At 43.6% G+C, this 26,206-nt stretch overlaps 3 protein-coding genes across 3 annotated transcripts; all 3 read left to right on the top strand.

Annotated features, from left to right (window-relative positions):
* The first annotated feature begins 2,780 nt into the window (after nt 1-2,780).
* LOC124652509 (probable splicing factor YJU2B) lies at nt 2,781-6,544 on the top strand. The gene is made up of 7 exons (XM_047191520.1): nt 2,781-2,941; nt 3,132-3,194; nt 3,311-3,390; nt 3,944-4,052; nt 5,438-5,597; nt 5,680-5,843; nt 5,931-6,544. Exons 1-7 carry the CDS (start codon nt 2,939-2,941, stop codon nt 6,282-6,284), a joined length of 933 nt encoding a protein of 310 aa, XP_047047476.1. The 5' UTR covers nt 2,781-2,938; the 3' UTR covers nt 6,285-6,544.
* Nucleotides 6,545-8,029: 1,485 nt separating this feature from the next.
* Nucleotides 8,030-8,869, top strand: LOC124656469 (inactive protein FON2 SPARE1-like). Its single transcript, XM_047195206.1, has one exon. It carries the CDS (start codon nt 8,030-8,032, stop codon nt 8,408-8,410), a length of 381 nt encoding a protein of 126 aa, XP_047051162.1. The 3' UTR covers nt 8,411-8,869.
* Nucleotides 8,870-22,530: 13,661 nt separating this feature from the next.
* On the top strand, nt 22,531-25,053 carry LOC124655579 (exocyst complex component SEC15A-like). Its single transcript, XM_047194449.1, has one exon. It carries the CDS (start codon nt 22,531-22,533, stop codon nt 24,883-24,885), a length of 2,355 nt encoding a protein of 784 aa, XP_047050405.1. The 3' UTR covers nt 24,886-25,053.
* The last annotated feature ends 1,153 nt before the right edge of the window (nt 25,054-26,206 follow it).

The raw sequence follows: 26,206 nt of genomic DNA on the forward strand, positions 1-26,206 counted from the left end.
GAAACCATTCATGCCAAGAATCCGTTCATGCTTTTCTAATGTTCATGGATGGAAATCATTCATTACAAGAATTCGTTCATGCTTTTTAAAATGTCATGGAAGGAAGACATTCATGTCAAGAATCCATTCATGCTTTCTAAAATGTTCATGGAAGGAAATCGTTCATGACAAGAATACCGTTCATCCTTTTCTAAAATTTCATGGAAGAAAACTGTTCATGCCAAGAATCCGTTCATCCTTTTTAAAATTTTCATGCAAGGAAACCGTTCATATCAAGAATCTGTTCATTCTTTTAAAAATGTTCATGGAATGAAACCGTTCATGACAAGAATCCATTCATCCTTTTTAATTTGTTCATGGAAGGAAACTGTTCGTGCCAAGTATCCGTTCATGCTTTTTTAGTTGTTCATTGAAGAAACCGTTCTTGCCAAGAATTCGTTCATGTTTTTTTAGTTGTTCAAGGAAGGGAATCAATCATGACAAGAATCCATCCATGCTTTTTAAAATTTCCAAGGAAGGAGGCCGTTCATGACAAGATTCTGTTGATGCTTTCTTATAAATGTCGAAGGAAAGAAACCGTGCATGCCAAGAATTCGTTCATGCTTTTTAAAATGTTCAAGGAAGGAAATCGTTCATGCCAAGAATCTGCTCATGCTCTTTTAAAAGTTCATGGAAGAAAACCTTCATGCCAAGAATCCGTTCATTCTTTTTTTTTAAATGTTCATGGAAGGAACCCGTTAATGACAAGAATCCGGTCATTCGTTTTAAAATTTTCATGGAAGGAAACCGTTCATGACAAGAAATCGTTCATGATTTTTTAAATGTTCATGGAAGAAGCCATTCATGTCAAGAATCCATTCATCATTTTCTAAAGATATCACAGTTTGTAATATATAACTTTGACATGATATATTTCTATTCAAATACTCACTGTTTTCTATGTAAGAAATGACTGATCGCTATTTCTTATATTCTAGGATTTTCTCCCTAGAATATGTTGGCACAGAATGCAGGACTGGTATAGTTTCTAAAAACCAATCCTCCATTTTTTTAACCAACTCTATAATTCCATATAAAGTACATTATAGGTATTTCAGGAGAAACTAGCATAATGTTTTTGTGCTATACCTGTGTAAGGTCCATATTCCTTGCCTATTAGGGATATAGTGGGTTTTTATTGTGGCTAACTTCATAGATATATCCTTTGACGTACTCAATCCTGATTACTCAGTTGAACAGTTCTCATCTGTAATATTCAATTCAAGCATCTATTCCTGAAAAATTACCCTGGTTGTTTCAAGTTCAAGATACGTGATTTCAACGTAAAGTATGTTCATGTGCCTAAACACAACTTCACGTGATAATCACAGCTTACTACTATCCTTTAAAACATTTTGGTGTCTTTGTACATTTTCCAGTGCTTAATATGGCATTTCTCATTTTCATTTATCCAGATATGACTCTGGCATTTTTGTGATCCAATTCATGAGATGGTACAATGGAGTTGAAGTAAAACCATTCTCAAATGTTAGCCATTTCTCCTTAAAATTTAGTAACTTTGTTTGTTGAGCTTTAGAAAATCTTATATGCACCTGAAAAACTATTTTATAAATATTATTCTTGTTTGACATTATTGTTTTTTCATATATGTTTAATAAAAGGTTGATATGCAAGCCATCCGCGAAAAAGTTTCTTGGCAGATTTTGATAAACAATTTTTAATGAGCAGCAGGTACCAATCGCAAGGAATTTCATTGCTAAACATGTAAGTTTTATCTTCTACAGACCATTTTTTCAAGTTTGCTTCTGTGCATTTACCATAGAAAAATTAATCCACTCTTACATTTCTCTCCATTTTATAAATTAATTTTTCATAGGCTCCGTACATTCTTCATTGAATTAAGCTACTACCACTGAAGATGGCAGTTGATGTACCAAAAAAGTAAGTTTCCTTTTCAAAAAATAACTACTGGGTTCATTCTCAAATTTATTTATTTAATTGAACTGATTTTTTTTAGGGGATTCAGCAATGGGGACGAGACACAGAACATTCACATGGAAAAAAGAATCAACATTTAGCTCTCCTAGTGTTAAACAGTTTCATAATGCAGCAGTAGATCTGATGTAGTGATACAAAACAATTTTTGTACACCATGATCACATATTGACAAATTATGTCCTTGGTTAATCTATGCTGTAATTTTGAATTAGACTTCTTTTACCAAGTTCGAACTGTTTACTTTGGTCAATACAAATACTACAATTATTGTTGTTATTTTTTATTCACTACCTGTACATACTGAAATGAAACAGTACGGAAACATGTTTTCTATGGAGAAGAAAAGTTACGCAAACATCCGAACCGGTACTCCACCAGCGATGCGAATCATTCGAACAGGTACGGCACCCACACCAAACCAGACGGCTACTACCGAAAATGGGCCAAGCCCACCAACACCCAGGGGGTGTGCGGCAGCTCGTGAGCCACCGACCAGGTCGGTGTAAAGCAAGCCCCGAGGGAGGGTGGGGGTTGGGCTGATTTTTGTTCGGCGCCAAGATGCGTGCTAGCCGGTACGAGCAAAAGGGATTCACCAAGCATGGTGCACAATTTAACTGGACTCGTTGGCTGTGGGATTTTGGCCTATTAGGAGCCCAAACAAAAAATGAGTTGGTCGGGCTCAGGCAAAGTATACCGACCCGAGCCGGTTTCCGAGTCGGTTCAGGCGGCGTACGCAAACCAGCACAAGGGTCAAGAGACGTCCTGAACCTCTCCATCTCCGTGTCAAAAAAAAAGGGAACAAATCTCCGTTCCTCTCGCCGCCGTTCCCCATCCTCGTCGTCGCCGCCGCTCTCCCGAAGACTAGGCATCGCCGCGACCACCAGACGTTCGTCGCCTCGCCGATAACCTCCTTCTCCTCTTCCTCCACGCAGGAGACAACATGGTACGATCTACCCCTAATTCACCTGTCTCGATTTTGACCTGTCCCCGACCCAAATCTCAGTGTCTAGATTCGACGATTGTTCTCCTGTTTCTCAAATTTGGGGGCAGATGGAGTGGTCTGGATGACGATCCTTTATGCCCTATCAGCCGATTCGATTAGCTGACGAATTTGTTACTGTTTCTTCCTGCAGTCGACGCTCGCTGCGGCAAGAGCTGATAACTTCTACTACCCGCCCGAATGGACCCCAAAGAAGGTAGGCGTCTCCGTCGGTGAATCGTGCATTCCTTTAGCTTATTTTGACGTTTTCGTGGTTGCTGATGTCGCTGTGTGCTGTGATTCTTGTTCCTGTTTGTTTGATTGATCAATCAGGGTGGGCTCAACAAGTTCAATGGCCAACATGCCCTCAGGGAGCGGGCAAGGAAGCTGGACCAGGGCATCCTGATTATAAGGTTTGGTTCATGTCAAATGTTACCTGTATCCAACTTTCCATATATTTCTTACATGCCATGATGACATGAAGCTAGAAATGGGTATAGCATGACGCCTGAAGATTACAATGTGAATGTCAGGGTGGGATTGGTCGGGCAGGAAAGTTTAGTGAGTTCTATGGGTTGACGAGGTTGAAAGGGTGTTGAGATATGGCTTGACGTCTTCCTGAGTACATCTCAAAATACCTGTTGTCTTGCAATCAGTTTTTGTTAGTTTCATGGTCATAAACTAATTAGTCAACCAACTGTTGTTGAGAACTGTGAACTACCCATTGGTTAGGGTTTATTTGGAGGTTTACTTGATTGCTCTTACATGTGAATTGATACATGTATGAAATCATTCTTCTGTCAAGTGTGGCAGATATCTATCTGCATATGTTTTCTCTGGTCACAGATACATGAGTGTGTAGTAGAATGGTTGTTCCTTTGATGCATTCTAGTGTTATCGTTGACCATCTATGCCTATTGTTGCATCGGTCTAGCTTTGACTCAATTATTTTGCTCTGCTCTGCAGATTCGAGATGCCTTTCAATGTCTGGTGTGGTGGATGCAGTTCCATGATAGGGAAGGGAGTAAGGTTCAATGCTGAAAAGAAACAAGTTGGAAATTATTACTCTACCAAGGTTTGTGTTGGATTTTAACATCTACTAAATCATCATTGTTGTTCATTAGAGTTTTATTTTTCTGTGCACCACAGAAGCTGCTGGTACATGAACTAGTATAGCCTCTATCCCATGTTTTTTATGTTCTTTCTGAAAGCCTCTTCCCATGTTATCAGAGCATACGAATCATGGTTTCATGGAATACCATCTTTGCTTAATTTAGTTGTAAATATTATGTATCTTCTGACCACGATACTATATAATAAGCTTAATCCCATGTTTAGCTACTTGTAAGCCTCAGGCTCATCTGTGCATCCTTAAAACTGATACATTAGTTGGTCTTTAGTACCCGCATATTACCATTTGTGCACATATGTCAAACGGGTAATCAGAAGAGAAAAAAAGATCAAAAGGTGATTTGGTAAAGTCTGGAGAAATTTCATGTTGTTGTAAATTGGAGGCAACATTGAAGCTAGTGTGAATTGAAACGTTATGCATGGACAGTATGTTGAGGTCACAAACCAAACAGCCTTTAAGTTTCATGCCTCGACCCGATTTCAGATTTTGTGAGATATTGGTGATTACCCTAAGGGCCAGTTTGTGGCTGCTATGATGTGCTGTGGAATCTAGTTGGTTAGGGGAATATGTACTAATTTCATGATTTTGCTGTTACACCTGAAAAGATGCTTTCAGATAACTATTACATCCAAAACAATAGAAATAAAGAAGTACATTGTCATCACAAATAGTCTTTTTAATGTACTGTCATCTCATGTATTGTTTCCAATAATTAGTTATGTTGTTTAGGCTGCCCTTGCCAAAATATTTCTGCTCTATTGGTTCCCACGCACTTGGGGCACCTTTGTCAACATTCTGAAGAAGTCCATCTGTTGTCCCTTGGTTTGAAAAACTAAAGAACGCTAGGTTTTCATTTTGAGATCTAAAGCCTAGTATCTTGTACTTCCTGTTGCATTTTTTGTGTACATTCACAAAATAGGATTACATGATATCATAAAATGTTCAAGGGATCATAGATTTATTTGAAGAAATGTTTGTTTTGATTGTAGAGTCAGGATAGCTTGAGATAAGCAACTGTTTCTATTGTCTAGTATATGGTACAGTATGAAAGTTCGTACTTGCATATTGCTGAATAGCTTTGTATGCTGCTTCCTTAGCCATACTAATATTATTTGACAAGAACGTCATGTACTTGCTTCTGCTAACAGCATAATGTTGTGCTAAAAAATCTCTAATACGTTTTAATGACCTAGAGCGGTCAACATTTTCTGTATTTACTCCCTGGGAATCTGCAGATATTTTTTTCTATTCCAAAGTTTTATCACATTCTGCTAAAAAGTTTACCTGTATGTATACTGATATTGTTTCGTGACTGTTTCCTGTATTAGATATGGAGCTTCACCATGAAATCAGCATGTTGCCAGCATGAAATAGTCATACATACGGATCCGAAGAATACTGAATATGTCATAATCAGTGGCGCTCAGCGCAAGACTGAGGATTTTGATGTTGAAGATGCAGAGACGCTGCTGCTGCCTGCAGATGAAGGTTCTAACACTTGTACAAATTTATTTCTGCTTATGGATTCATTGCTTCCAAATGCATGATGTTTTAATTGTACTTCCTTCAGAAAAAGACAAGCTTGCGGATCCTATGTATAAGCTTGAACATCAGGGAGAAGATATCCGGAAGAAGAAAGAAGAGGAACCAGTTTTAATTCGGCTTCAACGGCTCTCCGATAGCCGGCATTCTGATGACTATTCTCTGAACAGAGCCCTCCGCGACCGCCTTAGGGTCATCCAATGAATTCCTATATAATACTTCCTCAGCAATTTATTAAATTGTCAAGATTCTTATCCACCTCTTGTCCTATTTATGTAGAGCCAAAAGAAGAGAGTTGCTGAAGAGAAAAAATCAGCAAGGAAGATGGGACTTGGAGTACGGCTCTTGCCGCCATCTGCAGCAGATGCTGCCGCAGCAGCTTCTGTGAAGTTTGCCTCAAAATTTGAGAGGAGCAGAAAGGACAAAAGAGCAGCAATCAAGGCTTCCTCCATCTTCCCGGAGTCATCAAGCTCAGCTTCAAAAGGCAAACTAGACCTTGCACTGAAGAGGCGGAATATAAAAGCCAGTGCAGCGTCCCTGCTGATGGCAGGCAGGGTGAAGCCGTCCTCGTGGCAGAGCGCCGGTTCTGAAAATGCAAGGTCTTTTGTCCCGATTATGGCGAGACGCAAGTAACCACTCTTAAGTTGTGCCTGCACAATCAAGAAGCTTCCGTGTAAAACCATCTTGTGTAGCACTTCGATTGCTCTTTGCGAACGCTTGCAGTGTATCCTTGATGTGACTTGCTGTCAGTGGATGAGGCTGTGGCATCATTTGTGCTGTAGAATTAATTTACGCTTGCTGTGTATGTATGTGAAAGATGGTTGTGCTGTGTTTTCGCGACAGCAACATATGTGCTTTCTGCATCATAATATGAAAATCTGAGTTGCTTGTAAGTGATGATTATGAACTGTCTGCTTTTCGCTCGCTTTATTATCATAAATGAATTGAATGACATAAATACCTTTGAGCTAAACTTGCAGCGCTAGGTTTGGGAATGAAACCATGACGTGTCTACAGCAACAACTGCTGGAGACGGCATTCCGTGTGTGTGCTTTGCTGTGAACCGGTGGAGTCGGGTGTCCCAAGCCTTCCTCGTATAGATCGTGGGTGCCTAATCGGCGTATGTAGTCAGGTTGTCAGCCTAAGCCTAGCTAACTCTTTGACCAGCATTAATAAAATCAAATCGCGAAGCAAATCAATCACAACGACAAAAGCAGTCTAAGAGAAATCAGCTCTCCTCTGACCGTTCCAACAGCAAATAAGAAAAGCGAAATCGGTGCGCTGCGGTGAGTGTGAATGTCTTGACAGTGCTGATGGTGCCTGTGTGACTTGAACATGGCACCTCACTAATTTGCTTGTGGAGCTGGTCAGCTCACAGACCGACATCACCTTCCAACAGACCGCAACTTCGCTGTTTGCCAGTTGTGCGTATCAAAGTCAAAATCGGGCGTTGGGTGAAAGCCAACACAGTTCCTTCGAGAGTGAGTTAACATGTGGACGTTTTCTCACCGTGTAGTGTACCTTCATTTTCCATTTAGAGCGCGCTTCTCGTACCTGCTGCTAATGCTTCACCGATTGACCCACCCACAAAAGGTACCGTCGAACAACCTGTAAGCTACTATTAGTATTCCGTTTTATCCGTACCGTAGTTAGTCCAAAAATCAAACAATCCATGAATTATGCCAAGCCTTAAAAGAAGTGTCAATTGGATAGACGCCACGTACTGCTATTTACAGCTACTTGAGAAACGTCACTGCAACTTTATCTTTCGAAAAACGCCACTGCAATTGTTAATCGAAATATCACGATTGAGCCAATTGTAAAGATGAGCCCGGTTTGCCCGGCTTCTAAGCGAGTCAGCCAGTGTCCAGCTAGTAAAACTGAAATGACACGCTTCCGTGAATGCAAAGTCAGAGCAGCACCGGCCCATTTACCCGTCCGGCCGTCCCTCTCCGCGTCCGGGAAAGCCGGACGGAGCTGGAGTCCATCCCGGTTTAACGCCAGCTCGACCCCGCGCGCGATCCAGAGCTGGGTTTACGCAAGCGTCATCAAACTCAGTCGACGACGACGATGAAAATAATCGAGCCCAGCGATAGGAGTCCAGCGGAAGCAACTTCCCCCCGAGCTGCCCCTCTTAACTCCACGCCCACACATTGCATTTCGCTTCAACGTCCGTCCTCTCCTCCCCATAGCCATTCTCACAAGCTTCCCCAGCTAGCTCCCGCTGTGCAGCTACGTACGCTCGTAGTGCGCGCGGTACAGCCCTCCCTTCTCCTACCCAGATATCTATCTGGTTAAGCTAGCTAGCTACCGTGTCCTCCTCGCTTGCACCCGTCGTCCATGACTCCGCTCGCCGGCAGCCTGCCCGCACGGTGGCCATGAGACGACCTCGCGCTGCCACCGCCGCCTTCGTCGTGCTCCTTCTGTGGCTCGCCGCTCTCACCTTCGCGTCCCGCGGCTGCCCCGGCTGCGAAAGCTTGCTCGGCGACCGGACCTCCGTCTCTCTGCCAAGGAAGATGCTCCTCGCCGTGGAGACCCTCGACGTCTCCTCGGCGTCCACCTCTGCTCGACCGCAGGATCGGCAGCGGCATCATCATCATCATCACCAGCACCACCACCACCACCATCATCAACACCATCCCCAGGGTAAATGGAACTGGCAGGGAATTCCACCATCCGCTGCTGCAAACGGCGGCGATGCCCGGTACGGCGCGGAGAAGAGGCTAGTGCCGACGGGCCCAAATCCCTTGCATCACTGAGGGTCGATCGACGGACCTCATGCATGCCCCGGCCGCGCTAATTCCATGGTGATTGATTGATTTGCTGGTGAGTGGCGCGCTCACACCGTCTTCTTGTGTTGGTTGAGTCTGCCCAGTACGTAGTAGTATTCTTTGATTGTGGATCGATTGATGATGCAGAGAGCACATAATCGCTGTGATCGTTCGCCGCAGTGTTTCATCATGTGCCCATTCTGATGCAAAACTACATGCAGAGAGAGGGAGAAAAAAAACCCAAAATTTTACTAGCTATATAGTACATACTACAAATTGTGTTGTGGAGGATTATCCGTTTCTTGTTTCTTCTTATTTTCTACTGCTGCTTTGTTCATTCTTTGTTTGTTCTTTGAGTTACATGATCAAATCTTGGCATGAATAATAAGATGAATAAATGCAGGTGGTGGCATTGCAATTTTTGCAAGTACCAGTATATAATTGCAACACACTGTAGCTAAGAGCAAGTACAATAGAGTCCAGTCAGCTGACTATAAGACATTAAATAATATATTTTAGATGAGTTGGAGGAGAGAGAAGAGGAGAGAGAAGGGAGGTGGGCTACTATGCAATAGCCAGCTCTTGCACGTGCTCCTAGGCACCTTGTGAGAGTGAAAGGTGGGCCATATATTAGTAAAGTAGTACATTCTTATAGCCAACTATTATACATGTTAGCTATATGATGACTACAAATGATATGATATCTTGTTATAGCCAACAGTTGGCTATACTATTGGAATTGCTCTAACTTTGCAATGGATCTGTTGGGAAATTGATGCATGCGCCCGGCCGTTAAGTGCGTTGTACGTTCACAAGATCGAGCTAGCTAGACGATGGATTGGCTGTAAGAATCCGTGCAAAAGAGCTAGGAAGAGTAGCTGTGACGGCACGGCATCACAGCATATGATAATATGGGGTACAATGGCACGGATCACCATGTATACTACTCTTTTCCCTGGGTCTTGATACGCATGATAGTTTTGGCACTAAGTGCATGGGAGACTGCAGAATAAGCGGGTTTGACTTGGTGGCACATGATGTAGCGAGCGAGCATACGCACTTGGCACATGCACCATGCACATGAGCCTACCTGTCTAAGTGGTAATTAAAGAGGGGATATGAGTTGTGTTTACTTATGTAATACTGGTACGGAGTATCATGTCAAATAAGGTGGCATGGAATAAGTAAGGATCAGGGGGAATGATGTGACACTGTGCCAAAAGCGATCTGTAATTAATTGTTGTTGCAGCGACCTTGTTCTTGGTAAAACGTGTGGATAATCTCACATACTTTGGGGGTATAAGGGTATGTACAATGGGGGTGCTAACCTCGGGAGCTAGGCTAGGAAATCCTAGCCGTTAAGCCTGATTCCTAGCTAGATTGTAGGATTTTCCATTGCGTTGATGACAAAGAAAGCGCTAGGCGCTTCGCTTCCATTGTTCCACACAAATCAATTCGACTCGCCACATGCGTTATCCAACATAGGAAAACTTAAAGCTCCGACCAAGTAGCCTGCCGTGAAAGATATTCGGCCATTTTCAACGAGTAAGGCCCCATCTTGTTGCTCATGGGGAGAACCACATGTGGTGCGGCGTCCTTCGCCATAACTCCTTCCTCACTCTCTCTCCGCTCCCCACCTCTCATATTATCCATGGTGTAATGTCTTGTGAAAATGCTAAGTTCGTGTCAACGAGTATGAAAGCAAGGGAGGAAGTCCATGGTGGGAGAAGACTCAAGTCCAACAAGAGAGGAGCTTGGATGTGGAGAAGAAAGCTCTAGGCCGGGATCCAAGATAACCTCTTACCCAATATCACCTTTTCTAAGGATTCTATTGGATCAGTGGCCACTGACAAGAGCAACCAACATTGTATCATGTTTTGTGCATAATGTTCCATTGCATTGGATTCACCATGGACTCACCATGGACGCATTTGGTAGCTTGGGTCTAATTCGTGCACCACTGGCGCAGTGAGAAGGGAGTCGCCACGCGTCGCGAACGGGCCACCATAAAACGCGTGTCGTTTTGTAGCCTGGGAGGTCTTTTCTGCACCGGAGAGGGAAGTCGGCCCCCATTGTTTGGGTGCCTGCACGAACGACTTTCTGCCCTGCTTGTGCAACCCACACCCTGTTTGGTTGCAGATATGAGCGTGATGTGGTAACCCCTTCCCTTAGAGTGGTGAGGTTACACAATACTGCTAACTGAAACACCACATTCAGCTATCAAAAGTTACTGGTAATACACAACAAGTACTTACCCTACTAGGCGATGCATCACGAGCGAAGTAATTATACTTCGTGATGCATCACAGGTTCATCCCACGAGGGGTTAGTATATACCACCTCGAACAAATTCATCATTACAGACCGGGGATCAGGTTCAAGCAAGTCCTAGCTAATGGAGGGATACAAGAGAACCTCCCAAAATCAGCAGATTATGACGAAGGAAGCAGAAGCACTAAGAGGAAACTGCTTGCGTAGCTAGGTCCTAAGATAGCTCCTCCTCTCTGATGGCTGCAGCTTACGATACTCCGCATACTCTTCTTCGTTGTCGACAATGAAGGCGATTGCCCTGACCAGCAAGTTAGGTTGGAACAGCTCCCCCCTGCAGACAAATCGGGGCGTGAAGATCGTCTTCATCTGAGCATAATTTGTAATCAGGGTCCCGACGTACTGACGATGCCTCGGGTAGCGCTGCAATCCACAAGGAACAACTGTTAGTGCTGATGGCATTGACATACTTTTAGATCTATGAAGGAACTCATGAGGCTTACTACCTGAATGTACTCATGCGCCAACTCTTCATCGGCAGCATAGAAGCGGCAACCATCTCGTTCCAGTCCAGAGTGTGATCGCATTTCATCTTGAGTATGACGCTCCACTTGGTCCTCCAGTTTCTGATGTGGTTGTAGATCTGAAAAGTGGTCACATGTATGCCAGCGAATGCAAGAACATTAGTAGCTACCTTCTTCATCTGCTCCTCTTTGAATCCCAAGTTAAAACAGACGCCACTATGGACGAGCTGAACCAACCGGTTCAGCACAAACTGATAGGGCAAAGGTGGCCGATCTTTCGATGAGACGTGGATAGATCGATTTGTTGGTGGAGTTCGTGCTTGACGATCCGACTACACGTGCAAAGCTCGTGCGCCAATGCAATCGCTAGGACAATCTCCGGGAGTTATTGATCTTGCGGATGCACGATCAGCCTGACCAGCGAGGGTCTTAATTCCTACCTGAAATCGAGAACAAGTAAGAACTAATAATGCAATCAGAATATTGCGGATATAGATGAAAGCTTTATTGAAAAGGTGGGATTCCGAATAGTCGGTCTTGTTCCGGGCGTTGGCCTCAAAAGAAGTACACGAGAGTTGCAGCAATGGCTAACTTTTAGTCTAATCAAAATCCGAGTCTAAACGTGACGGCTATGGGGGTATTTAAAGGAGGAAAAGGTGGGGTTTCGGCCAGCCATACATGTGGTGGCCGAACCAAACCCTAGAAGGCCTTTCCCCTTCAATACGGACTCTAAAAAGTGGCTGACTTAATTCCTGCTGAAAATGACATGGGCCTGGCCCAAAACTAAAGGTGACGCAGCACCATATTATGCTATGGACGAAATTATGAAGTGGAGAACTCTATATTTCGTCCATGTCTTCATCTCTTCTTATGGTGGCTTCAAAGTCCTGAAATCTCCACTTGTGGCATCATCTTCAATCCTCAAGTGCTTGCTGCCATCTCCTCCATGTGTGATCATGCTCCAATGCTTGTCCTCCTCATCCATGCTTGGTCCATCATTCCTAAGAGTAACAAACATATCTGATTTAGGCAGCATCATATTCTCGTGTATGTGAGGAATAGTTCCAAGAAACGAAAGTACTCGATAGTTCGGCTTGTTTGGCACGAGCTCGAGTGATTGGTCCTTGTATTTGTGTCGCTGTAGGTACAGCGGTTGTATCAAGAGATGGGATGTCCTCATCATGCCCCCTTCTTGAATTGAAGTCGTCCTCGACGAAAACTCCTCTTCTTCACCAAAGTAAGGCTTCAAATCTGCAATGTTAAATGTAGGACTAACCGAACCCAATTCTGCAGGAAGCTCAAGTTTATATGCATTATCATTTATTTTCTCTAACACCTTAAAAGGACCAAGCAGCGCGTGGCATTAGTTTCGACTTACGCAATTCAGGAAAACGATCTTTGCGCAAATGCAACCAAACAAGATCACCAACATCAAACACAACATGTTTTCTTCCTCTATCCCCAGCAATTTTATACTTAGTATTCATGCGTGCTATGTTGTCTTTAGTAGTCTCATGCAATTTTAGTATCAATTCAGCACGGTTTGTAGCATCCAAATTATTTTGCACGAGAAGATGGTAAAGGCAACAAATCAATAGGTGCACGTGGTACAAAACCATAAACAATCTCAACTGGGCACATCTTAGTGGTAGAATGCAACGAGCGATTGTAAGCAAATTCAACATGAGGTAAACATTCTTCCCACAATTTTAAGTTCTTCTTCAAAACAGCCCGCAACATAGTAGACAAAGTTCTATTTACTACTTCAGTTTGTCCATCGGTTTGGGGATGACATGTAGTACTAAACAGCAATTTAGTCCCCAACTTAGCCCATAAACATCTCCAAAAGTGGCTAAGAAACTTAGTATCACGATCGGAAACAATAGTATTTGGCACACCATGTAAACGCACAATTTCTCGAAAGAACAAATCAGCAACATGTGTAGCATCATCAGTTTTGTGACATGGAATAAAATGTGCCATCTTAGAAAACCTATCCACAACAACAAAGATACTATCCCTCCCCTTCTGTGTACGAGGCAAACCCAAAATGAAATCCATAGAAATATCCTCCCAAGGTACACTAGGAACAGGAAGAGGCATATATAAACCATGTGGATTAAGTCGAGACTTAGCTTTTTGACATGTAGTGCAGCGTGCCACAAATCTCTCAACATCTCGACGCATACGTGGCCAAAAGAAGTGTGCAGCAAGTACATCCTCCGTCTTCTTCACTCCAAAGTGTCCCATCAATCCTCCTCCATGCGCCTCCCGCAACAACAAAAGACGAACGGAACCATCTGGGATGCATAGCTTGTTAGCACGGAACACAAATCCATCATTGAGGACGAATTTGTTCCATGTTCTACCATCTTTACAATTCAGCAACACATCTTTAAAATCAGCATCATTCAAGTATTGTTCCTTTATTGTTTCTAATCCAAAAATCTTGAAGTCAAGTTGAGATAGCATAGTATAACGGCGCGACAAAGCATCAGCAATAACATTATCTTTACCCTTTTTGTGTTTGATAACATAAGGAAAAGACTCAATAAACTCAACCCACTTTGCATGGCGACGATTCAACTTAGCTTGACTACGAATATGCTTCAAAGATTCATGATCCGAATGTATAACAAATTCTTTAGGCCATAAATAATGTTGCCAAGTTTCTAATGTCCGAACCAGCGCATATAATTCTTTATCATAAGTAGAATAGTTCAGACTAGGCCCACTCAATTTTTCACTAAAATATGCAACGGGTTTGCTCCTCTTGTAATAACACACCTCCCAAACCAATTCCACTAGCATCACATTCAAGCTCAAAAGTCTTATTGAAATCAGGAAGTTGGAGTAATGGAGCATGTGTTAACTTATCTTTCGGAATCATGAAGGCGTCTTGTTGTGCATCGCCCCACACAAAGGGCACATCCTTCTTTGTAAGCTCATTCAGCGGCGCAGCAATGGATCCAAAATCTTTCACAAAGCGCCTATAGAAGCCAGCGAGGCCAAGAAAACTCCTCACTTGTGTGACCGTCTTTGGCTGCGGCCAACTCTCAATTGCCTCAATCTTGGCTGGATCAACTTCAATTCCCTGCGCAGTAACAACATAGCCAAGAAACGCAACTCAATTGGTGCAAAAGGTGCACTTCTCAAGATTACCATACAAACGTGCATCACGTAACGCATTGAAAACAGCACGTAAATGATCCAAATGTTCCTCCAAAGATTTGCTATAAATCAGAATATCATCAAAGTATACCACCACAAAACGTCCAATAAAAGCACGTAAAACTTCGTTCATCAGCCTCATGAAAGTACTAGGTGCATTAGTTAAACCAAAGGGCATTACTAACCACTCATATAAGCCGAACTTAGTTTTAAACGCTGTTTTCCATTCATCTCCTAATTTCATACGAATCTGGTGGTAACCACTACGCAAATCAACTTTAGAGAACATAACTGAACCACTCAATTCATCAAGCATATCATCTAAACGAGGTATTGGATGACGGTATCGAATGGTAATATTATTAATAGTTCTACAATCGGTACACATGCGTGAAGAACCATCCTTCTTAGGTACCAAGATAATAGGAACAAGCACATGGGCTAAGAGACTCACGAATGTAACCTTTATCTTGGAGAACCTGAATTTGTCGCCGAATCTCTTTCGTCTCTTCAGGATTGGTACGGTATGGTGCACGGTTGGGCAGCGACGCTCCTGGAATCAAGTCAATCTGGTGTTCTATGCCACGTATAGGTGGTAGTCCAGGGGGAACATCTTGTGGGAACACATCAATGAATTCCCGCAAAAGGTTAGCAACCGCAGTGGAAAAGAAGGAGGCATATCCTCAAATGAAAACAGAACTTCTTTGCAAATGATAGCATAGCATTGAGTAGTGTCCACATCAAGTTCAGCAATATCAGATTTGCTAGCAAGCAAACAAGGATTTTTCAAACGAATTTCAGTAGCATGGTTCGAATCAGATTTAGTATTAGTCTTATGTGGAACAAAATCTGCAAGCAACAATCTGATTCTCACTCTTAAGTTTCTCCTCGTTTTTTACTCTACTAGCTCTAGCAAGATCATCTTTTAGTATTTGTTCAGGAGTCATAGGTTTGAGACCAATTTTCTTTCCATCATGCATAAGAGAATATTGATTAGTTTTACCATTATGAACTGATTCTCTATCAAATTGCCAAGGTCTACCAAGTAACAAAGAACAAGCTTGCATAGGTACAACATCACAATCCACAAAATCAGAATATGTACCAATGGTAAAATGCACACGTGTAGTTCTTGTTACCTTGAGCTTCCGAGAGCTCTCAAACCATTGTATGTAGTATGGATGTGTGCGCTGTCTTGTAGGAAGAGAAAGCTTCTCCACCATATCAACGCTAGCCAGATTATTGCAGCTCCCTCCATCAATGATGATCCTTATAGCTCGCTCTTTTACAACGCCTCTTGTTTGGAACAGATTGTGGCGTTGATCATGCTCAGCTTTGCTCAATTGCACGCTCAACACACGCTTTGCAACTAAGCTCCTATACTCGATCAGCAGTGTCGGCTTCCATTACCTCCATCTCTCTCTCGTAATCGAGTTGGCACCATCACGTGCAGCAATAAGGGCCAATGTATCTTCATCAAAGTCACTTGCAGAATCATATTCGCCATCTTCACGCACCAACATCACACGCTTGGTTCTGCATTCTTTCTCTATGTGACCAAATCCCAAGCATTTGCGACATTGAATGTCGCGCGTCTTCCCCGTGGAGGCCATGGAAGATGAACTCCGAGGAGGACCAGCCGATGGTGTTGGTGTGGAGACAGGATGTGCTCGTGATGCAGGCGCGGTGTACTTGGAGGTAGTAGGTGCTGGTGCAAGTACCACGAGATTGTGGCGCTGATTGTCGCGGAGACCATGACGATGTACGACCTGCGAAACATTAGCTCTTCTCCATGGTGGTTGGCGATCCTGCACTTCACGTTCAGCTTTGCAAGCAAGATGAAACAAGCGAGTAATAGTGTTGTACTCCTTATAATCTAAAATATGCTGAATCTCTTTATTCAAACCACCAAAGAAACGTGCAAGCATAGCCTCATTATCCTCTACAATACCACAGCGAATCATGCCAGCTTGCAATTCTTGATAATAGTCTTCTACAGAATTTTTTCCTTGTTCTAAACGAGACAATTTTTTCAGCAAATCACGTTGATAATGTGGAGGAACAAAACGAGTACGCATAGCAAGTTTTAACCCAGTCCAAGTAGCAGGAATATTTGCTGCATGTGTTCTACAATATTCAGACCACCAAATAGATGCAAAATCCGTGAACTCACAAGTAGCAAGCACTAACACGCAAGTGATCAGGGTATTTTAAACATGCAAAGCGTTGTTCTACTTCCAATTCCCATGTAAGATATGCATCAGGATTATATCTACCCTCAAATGGCGGAATATTCAGCTTCAGTTTAGCAACATGATCATCATCATTGGAGGTGGTCGAGCGTGGCGGTTCAGCTGCCGTGGACGACCAGGTGCAGGTTGTTGGACTTCCTCGTCCTCCAGTACGTTCTCATCTACCTGTTCGTCCGCGTCCCCTTCATAATCTTCGTAGCCTTCATCAGAAGGCGCGTCATGTGCGGCTGCTGCAGCGCGGAGCGGTACCTGCAGGAACGTCCGCACGAGGAACGCGGCGCGCGCGGCGTTGCACGTTGGCGCGAGGCGGCGGCAACCGAGTCAAAAGCTCCTGGAACTTGGCGTCGAGCTTGGAGTTGAAAGCTGCCTCGAGGCCATCCAGTTTGTCCAGCGCGTCGGTGAGTTTGGCATCCACGTCATCAATGCGCGCATCGGTGTCGCGAGCATGCCCGCCCAAAAGGTGGGTGAAGTGAGCATGCAACTGCTCAGGCGTCATCTTGGCCGGGTCAACAGCGGTCGGATCAACTGGTTCTGACATGGTTAGTACACAAAAAGCACAAATGTATATGCCTACAAACTACGGAATATGGTGGTTCACGCCCAATTCGTCAAGCAAAATACAAAGCTCTTACAAGTTCTTACCAAACAGGAGGAAGGTGATGTAACAACCAGCAAGGATCAGCGTCTCCAAAATTGCCAAAGCGATTACCAAGTGTCGACACAGTGCACGTGGAGGCAATATGTAGAGCTGTAGGAAGGCTAATATAGTAGCAAAACAGCAATTGTCAAAACAGCAATGCAATATTGAAAGTATGCTCAACAACGGTATCGTGTCCTGGTCCTAGGCTAGACCGTACTAGAGACGCGAGCCTAGAACACGAGCGAGGTCACGGCGCGGCACACAAGCAACTAGCAGCGATGAGGTGGCGACGCGAGGTGTGAAAAATCACTATGATGGCAAGTGTCTCAAACTGATCCCCAAGGTCTAAAAACAGTATAGCCTCAGAAAATTTTTTTGTCGAAATTTCGGAGGTGCTCCGGAAAGCGCGCAGGCGGCAAAAAAATGTCGCTATAACGGCCAGTGGCGAAAAGTGATCGCCAAAGTGAAAAACCAATGTAGCCAGAAAATTTTTTCGGAAGCGTTTCCAGACTTTTTTTTTCTCTCCTTCCAATTCTTTACTGGCGGCCGAAACTTATCTCACGGAAATTTTTCTGCAGCGCAAGATGATATTAGAAGGTAACAGCTGAGTAGGAAAAACAATAAAACCTAATTCTGCACGAGCTCTGTCGCGGCAGAGAAACAACACGAATCCTTGTCGCGGTAGGACACAGGGTATATGGTGGATACGGATGTATGTGGCAGGGTGTATATGGCAATGGCGGAAGTATATGGCAGGGTGTATCTGGCGGTGGCGGAAGTATATGGTGGGTGTAGATGGCGGTGATCTGCGGATGGTGCGAGTGGGCGGCGGCGGCGTGACTAATATGACCAGAACTCGAAACTCTAAGGAACTAGACGCTAAGACCAGCAACTCGACACGAAGATGCAGACACAAATTCAACTATGCAAAACTGAAAAGACAATGCAAGACGTGGCAGGGGTTTATGGGACGATATGATCTAAAAACCCTAACAGTATTTTTGGCTTTTTCGTGGTTTATGGGTATGATGGCAGATGCAATCTACACTAGGAAAACAGTAAATCTCACCGAGCAACCTGAAATCCGATACCACTTGATAGGGCAAAGGTGGCCGATCTTTCGATGAGACGTGGATAGATCGATTTGTTGGTGGAGTTCGTGCTTGACGATCCGACTACACGTGCAAAGCTCGTGCGCCAATGCAATCGCTAGGACAATCTCCGGGAGTTACCGATCTTGCGGATGCACGATCAGCCCGACCAGACGAGGGTCTTAATTTCTACCCGAAATCGAGAACAAGTAAGAACTAATAATGCAATCAGAATATTGCGGATATAGATGAAAGCTTTATTGAAAAGGTGGGATTCCGAATAGTCGGTCTTGTTCTGGGCGTTGGCCTCAAAAGAAGTACACGAGAGTTGCAGCAATGGCTAACTTTTAGTCTAATCAAAATCCGAGTCTAAACGTGACGGCTATGGGGGTATTTAAAGGAGGAAAAGGTGGGGTTTCGGCCAGCCATACATGTGGTGGCCGAACCAAACCCTAGAAGGCCTTTCCCCTTCAATACGGACTCTAAAAAGTGGCTGACTTAATTCCTGCGAAAATGACATGGGCCTGGCCCAAAACTAAAGGTGACGCAGCACCATATTATGCTATGGACGAAATTATGAAGTGGAGAACTCTATATTTCGTCCATGTCTTCATCTCTTCTTATGGTGGCTTCAAAGTCCCGAAATCTCCACTTGTGGCATCATCTTCAATCCTCAAGTGCTTGCTGCCATCTCCTCCATGTGTGATCATGCTCCAATGCTTGTCCTCCTCATCCATGCTTGGTCCATCATTCCTAAGAGTAACAAACATATCTGATTTAGGCAGCATCATATTCTCGTGTATGTGAGGAATAGTTCCAAGAAACGAAAGTACCTGATAGTTCAGTTGTTTGGCACGAGCTCGAGTGATTGGTCCTTGTATTTGTGTCGCTGTAGGTACAGCGGTTGTATCAAGAGATGGGATGTCCTCATCACAAACTCTGAAAGCTCATGTTTCCAAACCATGGAAGTTATTTGAAAACAGACAACGATGACCATTGATAGTTGGAGCAGAAAGATCAGGGGAGCCCAATGGTATGATCGCCTACATGATAAATAGTAGCACATCAATGAACTACCTCTACCACATCCTTAAGCACTAGCACATCAATGAACTACCACTACCACATCCACATCCTTAAGCCCTAGCACATCAATGAACTACGACTACCACACATCCACATCCTTAAACACTAGCACATCAATGAAGTACCACTACCACATCCCCATCCTTAAGCAGTACCACATCAATGAACAATGAGAAAAGAAAGAGCGGTCTTACAGTCAGAGGAGTCACACACAGCACTGAGGTCGGGGAAGCAGGAGACCCTGGCGAAGATGCAGACATCACAACTATCCCCATGGAAGAGTCACATGCAATGGCGACAACCATCCACGTGGTGGATTCAGATGCAACCTGGACAACCTCGACAACCTCGACCGGCGGTGAAGGAATAGCCTACAATGGATTCGTTCAGACCCCTCTGTGTACCCAAAAGATCTAGATCTAAGGCTAAGGTTTGCAGCAGCTTACCACAACCGAAGTCATCGACGCAGAGGAAGAAGACGACCATTCATGGCCATTAGCTGCCACCACAGCCACCGTCGCCGCCGCAAGCCTCGCCGACCGTGCGGGTGAGGAAGAGTCGGCCATGTCGCTAGATCGGGAAAGGTGGATGAGCTCGAAATGGGAGGAAATGGGGGATTTGGATTTGGCGGTGAGTGAGCCGCCCCTATATACGGTGGCGAAATTTGGAGCACGGTGACCGAATTCATCCCACCGAGATTTCGTCGTCCCGCGCCAGCTCGTGCCATCTCCCACGGTGGCTCTGCGGGAACGCAGCGTTGTCGACTTTTGCGGAGACGAGGCTGGCTTGCTAGAAACGGCCGAACCGGGCGTTTCTCTAGGGGCTCGCCCTAGGGTGTTATGAGAAGCGGTTCCTGCAACAACGCGGGCGAGGCAAGGTAACCAAACGGATCGAAAATTGTTGGCCCGATGCGAGCCAAGGCGAGACCAGGCTACCAAACGCGCTCATGTATCTCGTATTGTTCGTCTTTCCCATTGGTTCCCCCACGAGTTTGTGAAGATCAGCACAACCCTAGAGGTTCACCCTCGTCAGAATGTGTGCTCGATATCGAAAGTGCCTCATATATACTCACGTGACCAATCAGCCAATTCAAAAATCCTTTTGCGTTAGTGACTAGAGTTCGTTGTGCGGTTTTCATTTCTTCATGAATTTTCTTTGGTTTTCTATTATGGTTTCAAATTTTCTATTGGTTTTTCCTTTCTATTTCCTTTCCTTTTTCCCCTTTTTATAGATTTCTTATTTCTCATTTCTTATTTTTTATTTCATTTTGAATTTTTATCTTTTCCTTTATGTTTCCTTTCCTTTGTCTTTCTCTTTATTTTTCATGTTAAAAATATTCATGCTTTGGATGAAATGTTCATGATTTCTAAATTTGTTCATCTATCGAAATAATGTTCATGCAATTCCAAAAAAATGTCCATGTTGTCTTATGCAGGTGAACATTATTTTAGACACATAAATATTTTTATATATGACACAAGTAAATATTTTTATTTTCCAATGCAAGTTTTTTCCATTAAACTTCTCCTTTATGTTTTCTTTCATTTCTCTTTCATTCATGTGCTTTATATTAAAACATTCAATTTCTGAAAGAAATCTTCACGGTTTTTGGAATAATGTTCACAGTTTTTAAAAAGCTCATGTTTTTTAAAGAAAGGTTTCGCATAGTTTATTCTTTTTTATATACCAAAAGAAATGTTTATTCAACTATGTTTTATGAATTTTTATATTTGGCATAAATGAATATTTTTTAATGAAAATTTTCGTTAATGTATTTCCTGTAAATAAAGTCAAACAAGAGAGTGAAAGAAAATTAGATGAAAACAAAACACAAAAAAGGTAAAATAAGAATAAATAATACTGATGAAAAATCCAAAAAAATTTGCTTTTGAAAAAATAGAAAAAATGGGAAAAATATAAAGACGATACCAAAAGTAGTTCACAGGGGGAAAAAAGAAATCGAGAATACAAAAGAGGTAACGCCTGAAAAAAAGAAGAAAAAAGAAAGAAAATGCTTCCCAAACGGACAGCGCTTCCAATAGCAACCTGCCTTGCGACCCTAAATGGGCCAGGCCCACTACACGTTTGCTCGCTAATTTTCGCTGAGGGCGGAGAATAGGAGAGCTCCCCGTTCAATTCACCTCGACTGTCCGTTCGTTCTCTTTGCCTGACGCTGCGCACAGGAGACGCGAGGCGCCGAAGCTCCGCTCGACGGCGGCGGCGCAGGTAATGCCCTCCCGTGATCCCGTCCTCCCCCGTCTCTTCTCAATCTCCGGCGCCGCGCACGCATCTTCCTGATCCATCTCCGCGGCGCGTCGTCACCCGTTCGCCCCATCCCATCTATCCCTCCCCGCATCCCCATCCCAACGTCTCACTCTCCTGGAGCTGCTCGCCGACCGCCCCCCGGCGTGCTTCGCTGTGTCTTTGCTGTTTCTCATATGCTGCCGCGGAATTTGTTTGTTTTGGTCCTTGATATCAAGAACCACATTTAAGCAGTTCAGAAGCAACCAAATTTTAATTGACGATACAAAATGAAGGAGCTTGCCACCTTCTTGTCAGGATTCGTAGCTGTCTTCCACTGTCCCATTGTTGAACTTTCCCCATTGTTTCCTCCGTCCTAAACCCCAAGCCGCCTCCATTATTCCTCCCACTGGAGCGCGCCTCGAACCGTCCGGCAGACCTCAGGCGTCCTCCTCTCCTTCAGCTGGACCGACATCCGGCCGCGCTTCCTTTAACTTGGGTAAGGATGCCCTAGATTGCTTTCCCTTTTCGCTCTGGCCTTCACTTTGCGGTGAAACCCAACCAGATTCCTCTTCTTCAACATCTTACGCAGCTGACCCCGCTCCCTGTTGGGTGCAGCTGCATCTGCCATGTCTTTTGGTGTCTGCCTGAGCCCTGAACTCATACAAATAGCCGTTATTTTCAGAAAAGAAAAGGAATCCTTTGGAATTTTTGCATTCTATAAGAGTTTAGTAGTTTTCTCTACTTCCTCGTTGTTCCATTTTTGTAGCGTCTAAATCTTCTCACGAGTCCGAGTGCTAAATGATTGCTTTCCATTTTGTCTTGCAGTTAAACCATGCCTGCGCAGGCCAAGAAGAACGGAGATGGCGGAATCGGTGCTGCCCTCGCTGGCTTCGTCTCGAACAACCAGGATTTGGGCCCCATCGTGCGGCATGCTTTTGAGTCCGGGAAGCCTGACGCCCTCTTCCACAACCTCAGTGGTATCGCCAAAAGCAAGGAGGTTGAGATTGAGGAGCTTTGTAGGCTTCACTACGAGGAATTCATCCTCGCCGTCGATGAGCTTCGTGGGGTGTTGGTTGATGCTGATGAGCTCAAGGGTGTGCTGTCGGGTGAGAATCTCCGCTTGCAGGAGGTTGCTAGCGCCCTGCTGCTGAAGCTCGATGAGCTTCTCGAGTCTTATGCCGCGAATAAGAACCTTGGGGAAGCGCTGGCAACACTGAAGATCTGCCTGCGGGTCACTAGCCTCTGTCAGGTGTGCAACATGAACATTGCTGAAGGCAAGTTTCACACTGCGCTGAAGACTTTGGAGCTGATTGAGAAGGACTACCTGCAAAATATTCCTCTGAAGCTTCTTAAAAAGGTTATTGAGAAAAAAGTACCGATGATGAAGCTGTATATCGAGAAGAAAGTTTCTGCTGAGTTTAATGAGTGGCTCGTGTACATCAGAAAGTTTGCGATGGTGATTGGACAAGCCTCGATACGCCAAGCCACTTTGGATCGTCAAAAAGATGAGAGAATGCGTGCCCGGCAGAGGGAAGCAGAAGAATGTAGCCGTGTCGGGTTTGATGAGCATGCTTATGCGTTGGATGTGGAGTACATAGATGAGGAATCAACACTAGAGTTTGATCTTACACCAGTATATCGAGCATACAACATTCACACCTGCCTCGGCCTTGCGGAGAAGTTTCGAGAATATTACTGCAGTAACAGGCTCATGCAGCTTAACTTGGACATGAAAATTTCGACAGCACAACCTTTCCTCGAGTCCCATCAGCACTTCCTTGCTCAAGTAGCTGGATTTTTTATTGTTGAAGACCGTGTTCTTCGAACTGCAGACGGACTTCTATCTGAGAGCCAGGTTGAGACAATGTGGGAAGCATCTATTTCTAAGGTCACATCTATTTTAGAGGAACAGTTCACTCGCATGGATGCTGCTAACCACCACCTCCTTGTAAAAGATTACGTCTCTCTTCTGGGCGCAACCATGAAGAAGTATGGATATCAAGCCACATCTTTGCTTGAAGTTCTTGAAAAAAACAGGGACAAATATCATGAGCTGCTTGTTTCTGATTGTCGGAAGCAGATACAAGGTGTATTTGCAAAGGAATCGTATGAAAGGATGGTTATAGAGAAGGAACATGAGTACAACACGAATGTCGCAACATTACAACTTGAACCCATTCATGTAGTTCCAGTTTTGCCATACGTTGCACCATTTTCCTCTTCAGTTCCAGGTTCTTGCCGTATTGTCCGTTCTTTTATTGAGGATTTGGTAAGCTATTTGTCATATGGTGTAATGGTGAACTCCTATGATGTTGTCAAAAGATACCTAGACAAGCTTTTAATTGAGGTACTTAATGATTGTCTCCTGAAATTGATACATAGTGGTAGTTTGGAGACTGCGCAGCTGGTACAGATTGCAGGAAATATTGCTATTCTTGAGCAGTCATGTGATACATTCCTCTTGCATGCTGCCCAGCTTTGTGGTCTTCCTAAAAGGCTTCTTGAGAAGCCTCATTCTGGTTTGACTGCTAGAGCTGTGCTCAAAGCCTCCCAAAATGCAGCGTTCAATGGATTAATAACCTCCACCAATTCCAAGATCGATGAATTTATGTTGCTGTTGACCAGCATCAATTGGACAGCAGAGGAAGCTCCAGAACATGCAAATGACTACATGAATGAAGTCCTCATCTACCTTGACATGGTAGTATCGACTGCACAACCAGTTCTTCCGAGGGAGGCCCTCTTCAAGGTTGTTTCTGGTGCACTCAGCCACATCTCAGACTCTATAGTAACAGTTCTTCTTAGTGACAGGGTGAAAAGGTTCAGTGTCAATGCTGTTGCAGGTATTGACATTGATCTGAGATTGTTAGAGGAGTTTGCAGAAGACAGATTTCGCAGCACCGGGTTGTCGGATCTTAGAAATGGAACAAGTTTCAAAGATTGCTTAGTCGAAATTAGGCAGCTGACCAATCTTTTGCTCAGCAACAAACCTGAGAGCTTCATGAATGCTGTAATCAGGGAGAAGAATTATGATTCCTTGGACCACAAGAAGGTAACCATCATCTGTGACAAGTTCAGGGATGCTCCAGACAGTTTGTTTGGGAGCCTTTCAAGTAGAAACATGGTGCAGAATGCTCGAAAGAAGTCATTGGATGTCTTAAAGAGAAGGTTGAAAGATTTTAGCTGAGATTAGCTATGTTGAATCTAAAATAAGCTGGCACCGCTTGAGTAGACCAATCATAAGTGTTGGTAGCTGTTTTTCTTCACTTCCATCTTCTGTTTTCTTCTTGTTCTTAGAACCTTCAACCTTTGTTCTGCTCTTGGAAATGGAGCTAATGTAGTTTTATGACCTCCGATAATGCTAATATCAATTAAGGGGAATGAATATCTATTAAGACCAGAATGTGTAACTGCTTGTGCTAAGATCAGTATAAGAATCAATTCTGACAAAATATACTCTTGTTTTGTGTGTACCCATCCTGTATGCTTTGATCCAGGTGCTTCTCTTGCAGTGCTGTTTCTATGTGCTGGTTTCTTGTTCTTTACTCCGAACCGTAAGTCAATTTCCCTGGCCTTCAAATTGTTTTTTAGGTAAGAGAATATAGGGTTACATTTTCGAATCGGCTAATATCATTATGAGAATCAATTCTGACGAAATATAATGTGTCCTACACATTAAGTCTAGAAGGAACTGCACTCTTGTTTTCCATGATGTTTATATGACAGTACCCATCCTGTTTGCTTTGCTCAAGTAACTCTCTTACGGTGTTGTTTCTATGTGCTGGACTTTTTTTTGCTTAGTCTGGAACTGTAAGTCGATTTACCTGGCCTTCAAATTGAATTCTAGGCAAGAGATAATAGGATTACATATCTAGGTGTGACCTCCTCTTTTGATTTCTCCATCTTCAGGTTATCAATCATCTCTCCCCATATCGGAAAAAAAACAATCATCTCTCCCTGGCTATGGTTCATTTTGTTTCCTCCATTTTGATCTTTCATGCCAAATGTGATGATTTATTTGTTCCTCGTTGTACTTTACTAGAAATCTTTCCTGGACTTCAGATTCATACTCGCATTCCAATAGCTATTGTCTTCTACTTCTGGTTGTGGAAAGTATATGAACCGTTTTGTTGTTTTCTTATTTTGTAAGCTATAACTAGGTGTCTGCTCCGGTGCTGTCAGTTATCACTTTGGCCACTTTCAAGCAGAGAAGCAAGATGAAAATAGGTAAGAATCAGCTTTTTTGGGGTTTCTCTTTTAAGAAGGCACTTCACTGATTAAACTTGTTGAATGTTGTCTTGCTAGCCAGTTGTTTCAATACATGGTTTCCACTGCTGAATTCTTATTTTTGAACTGCCCACTCGAATCTTGAACTTGTTTCCCCAAAATTGGTATATGGTTTAGTTGTTTTGCTAGTTCATAGTGGAAAAGTGACATTTCATGTTGATTTCTTTTTCACGTGAAAATAAAATATGTTCGCCTGGGTCAGCATAGTTTGAGGGTTCAAT

The sequence above is a fragment of the Lolium rigidum genome, chromosome 5, assembly GCF_022539505.1.
Source record: "Lolium rigidum isolate FL_2022 chromosome 5, APGP_CSIRO_Lrig_0.1, whole genome shotgun sequence".
NCBI classification, from domain to species: domain Eukaryota; kingdom Viridiplantae; phylum Streptophyta; class Magnoliopsida; order Poales; family Poaceae; genus Lolium; species Lolium rigidum.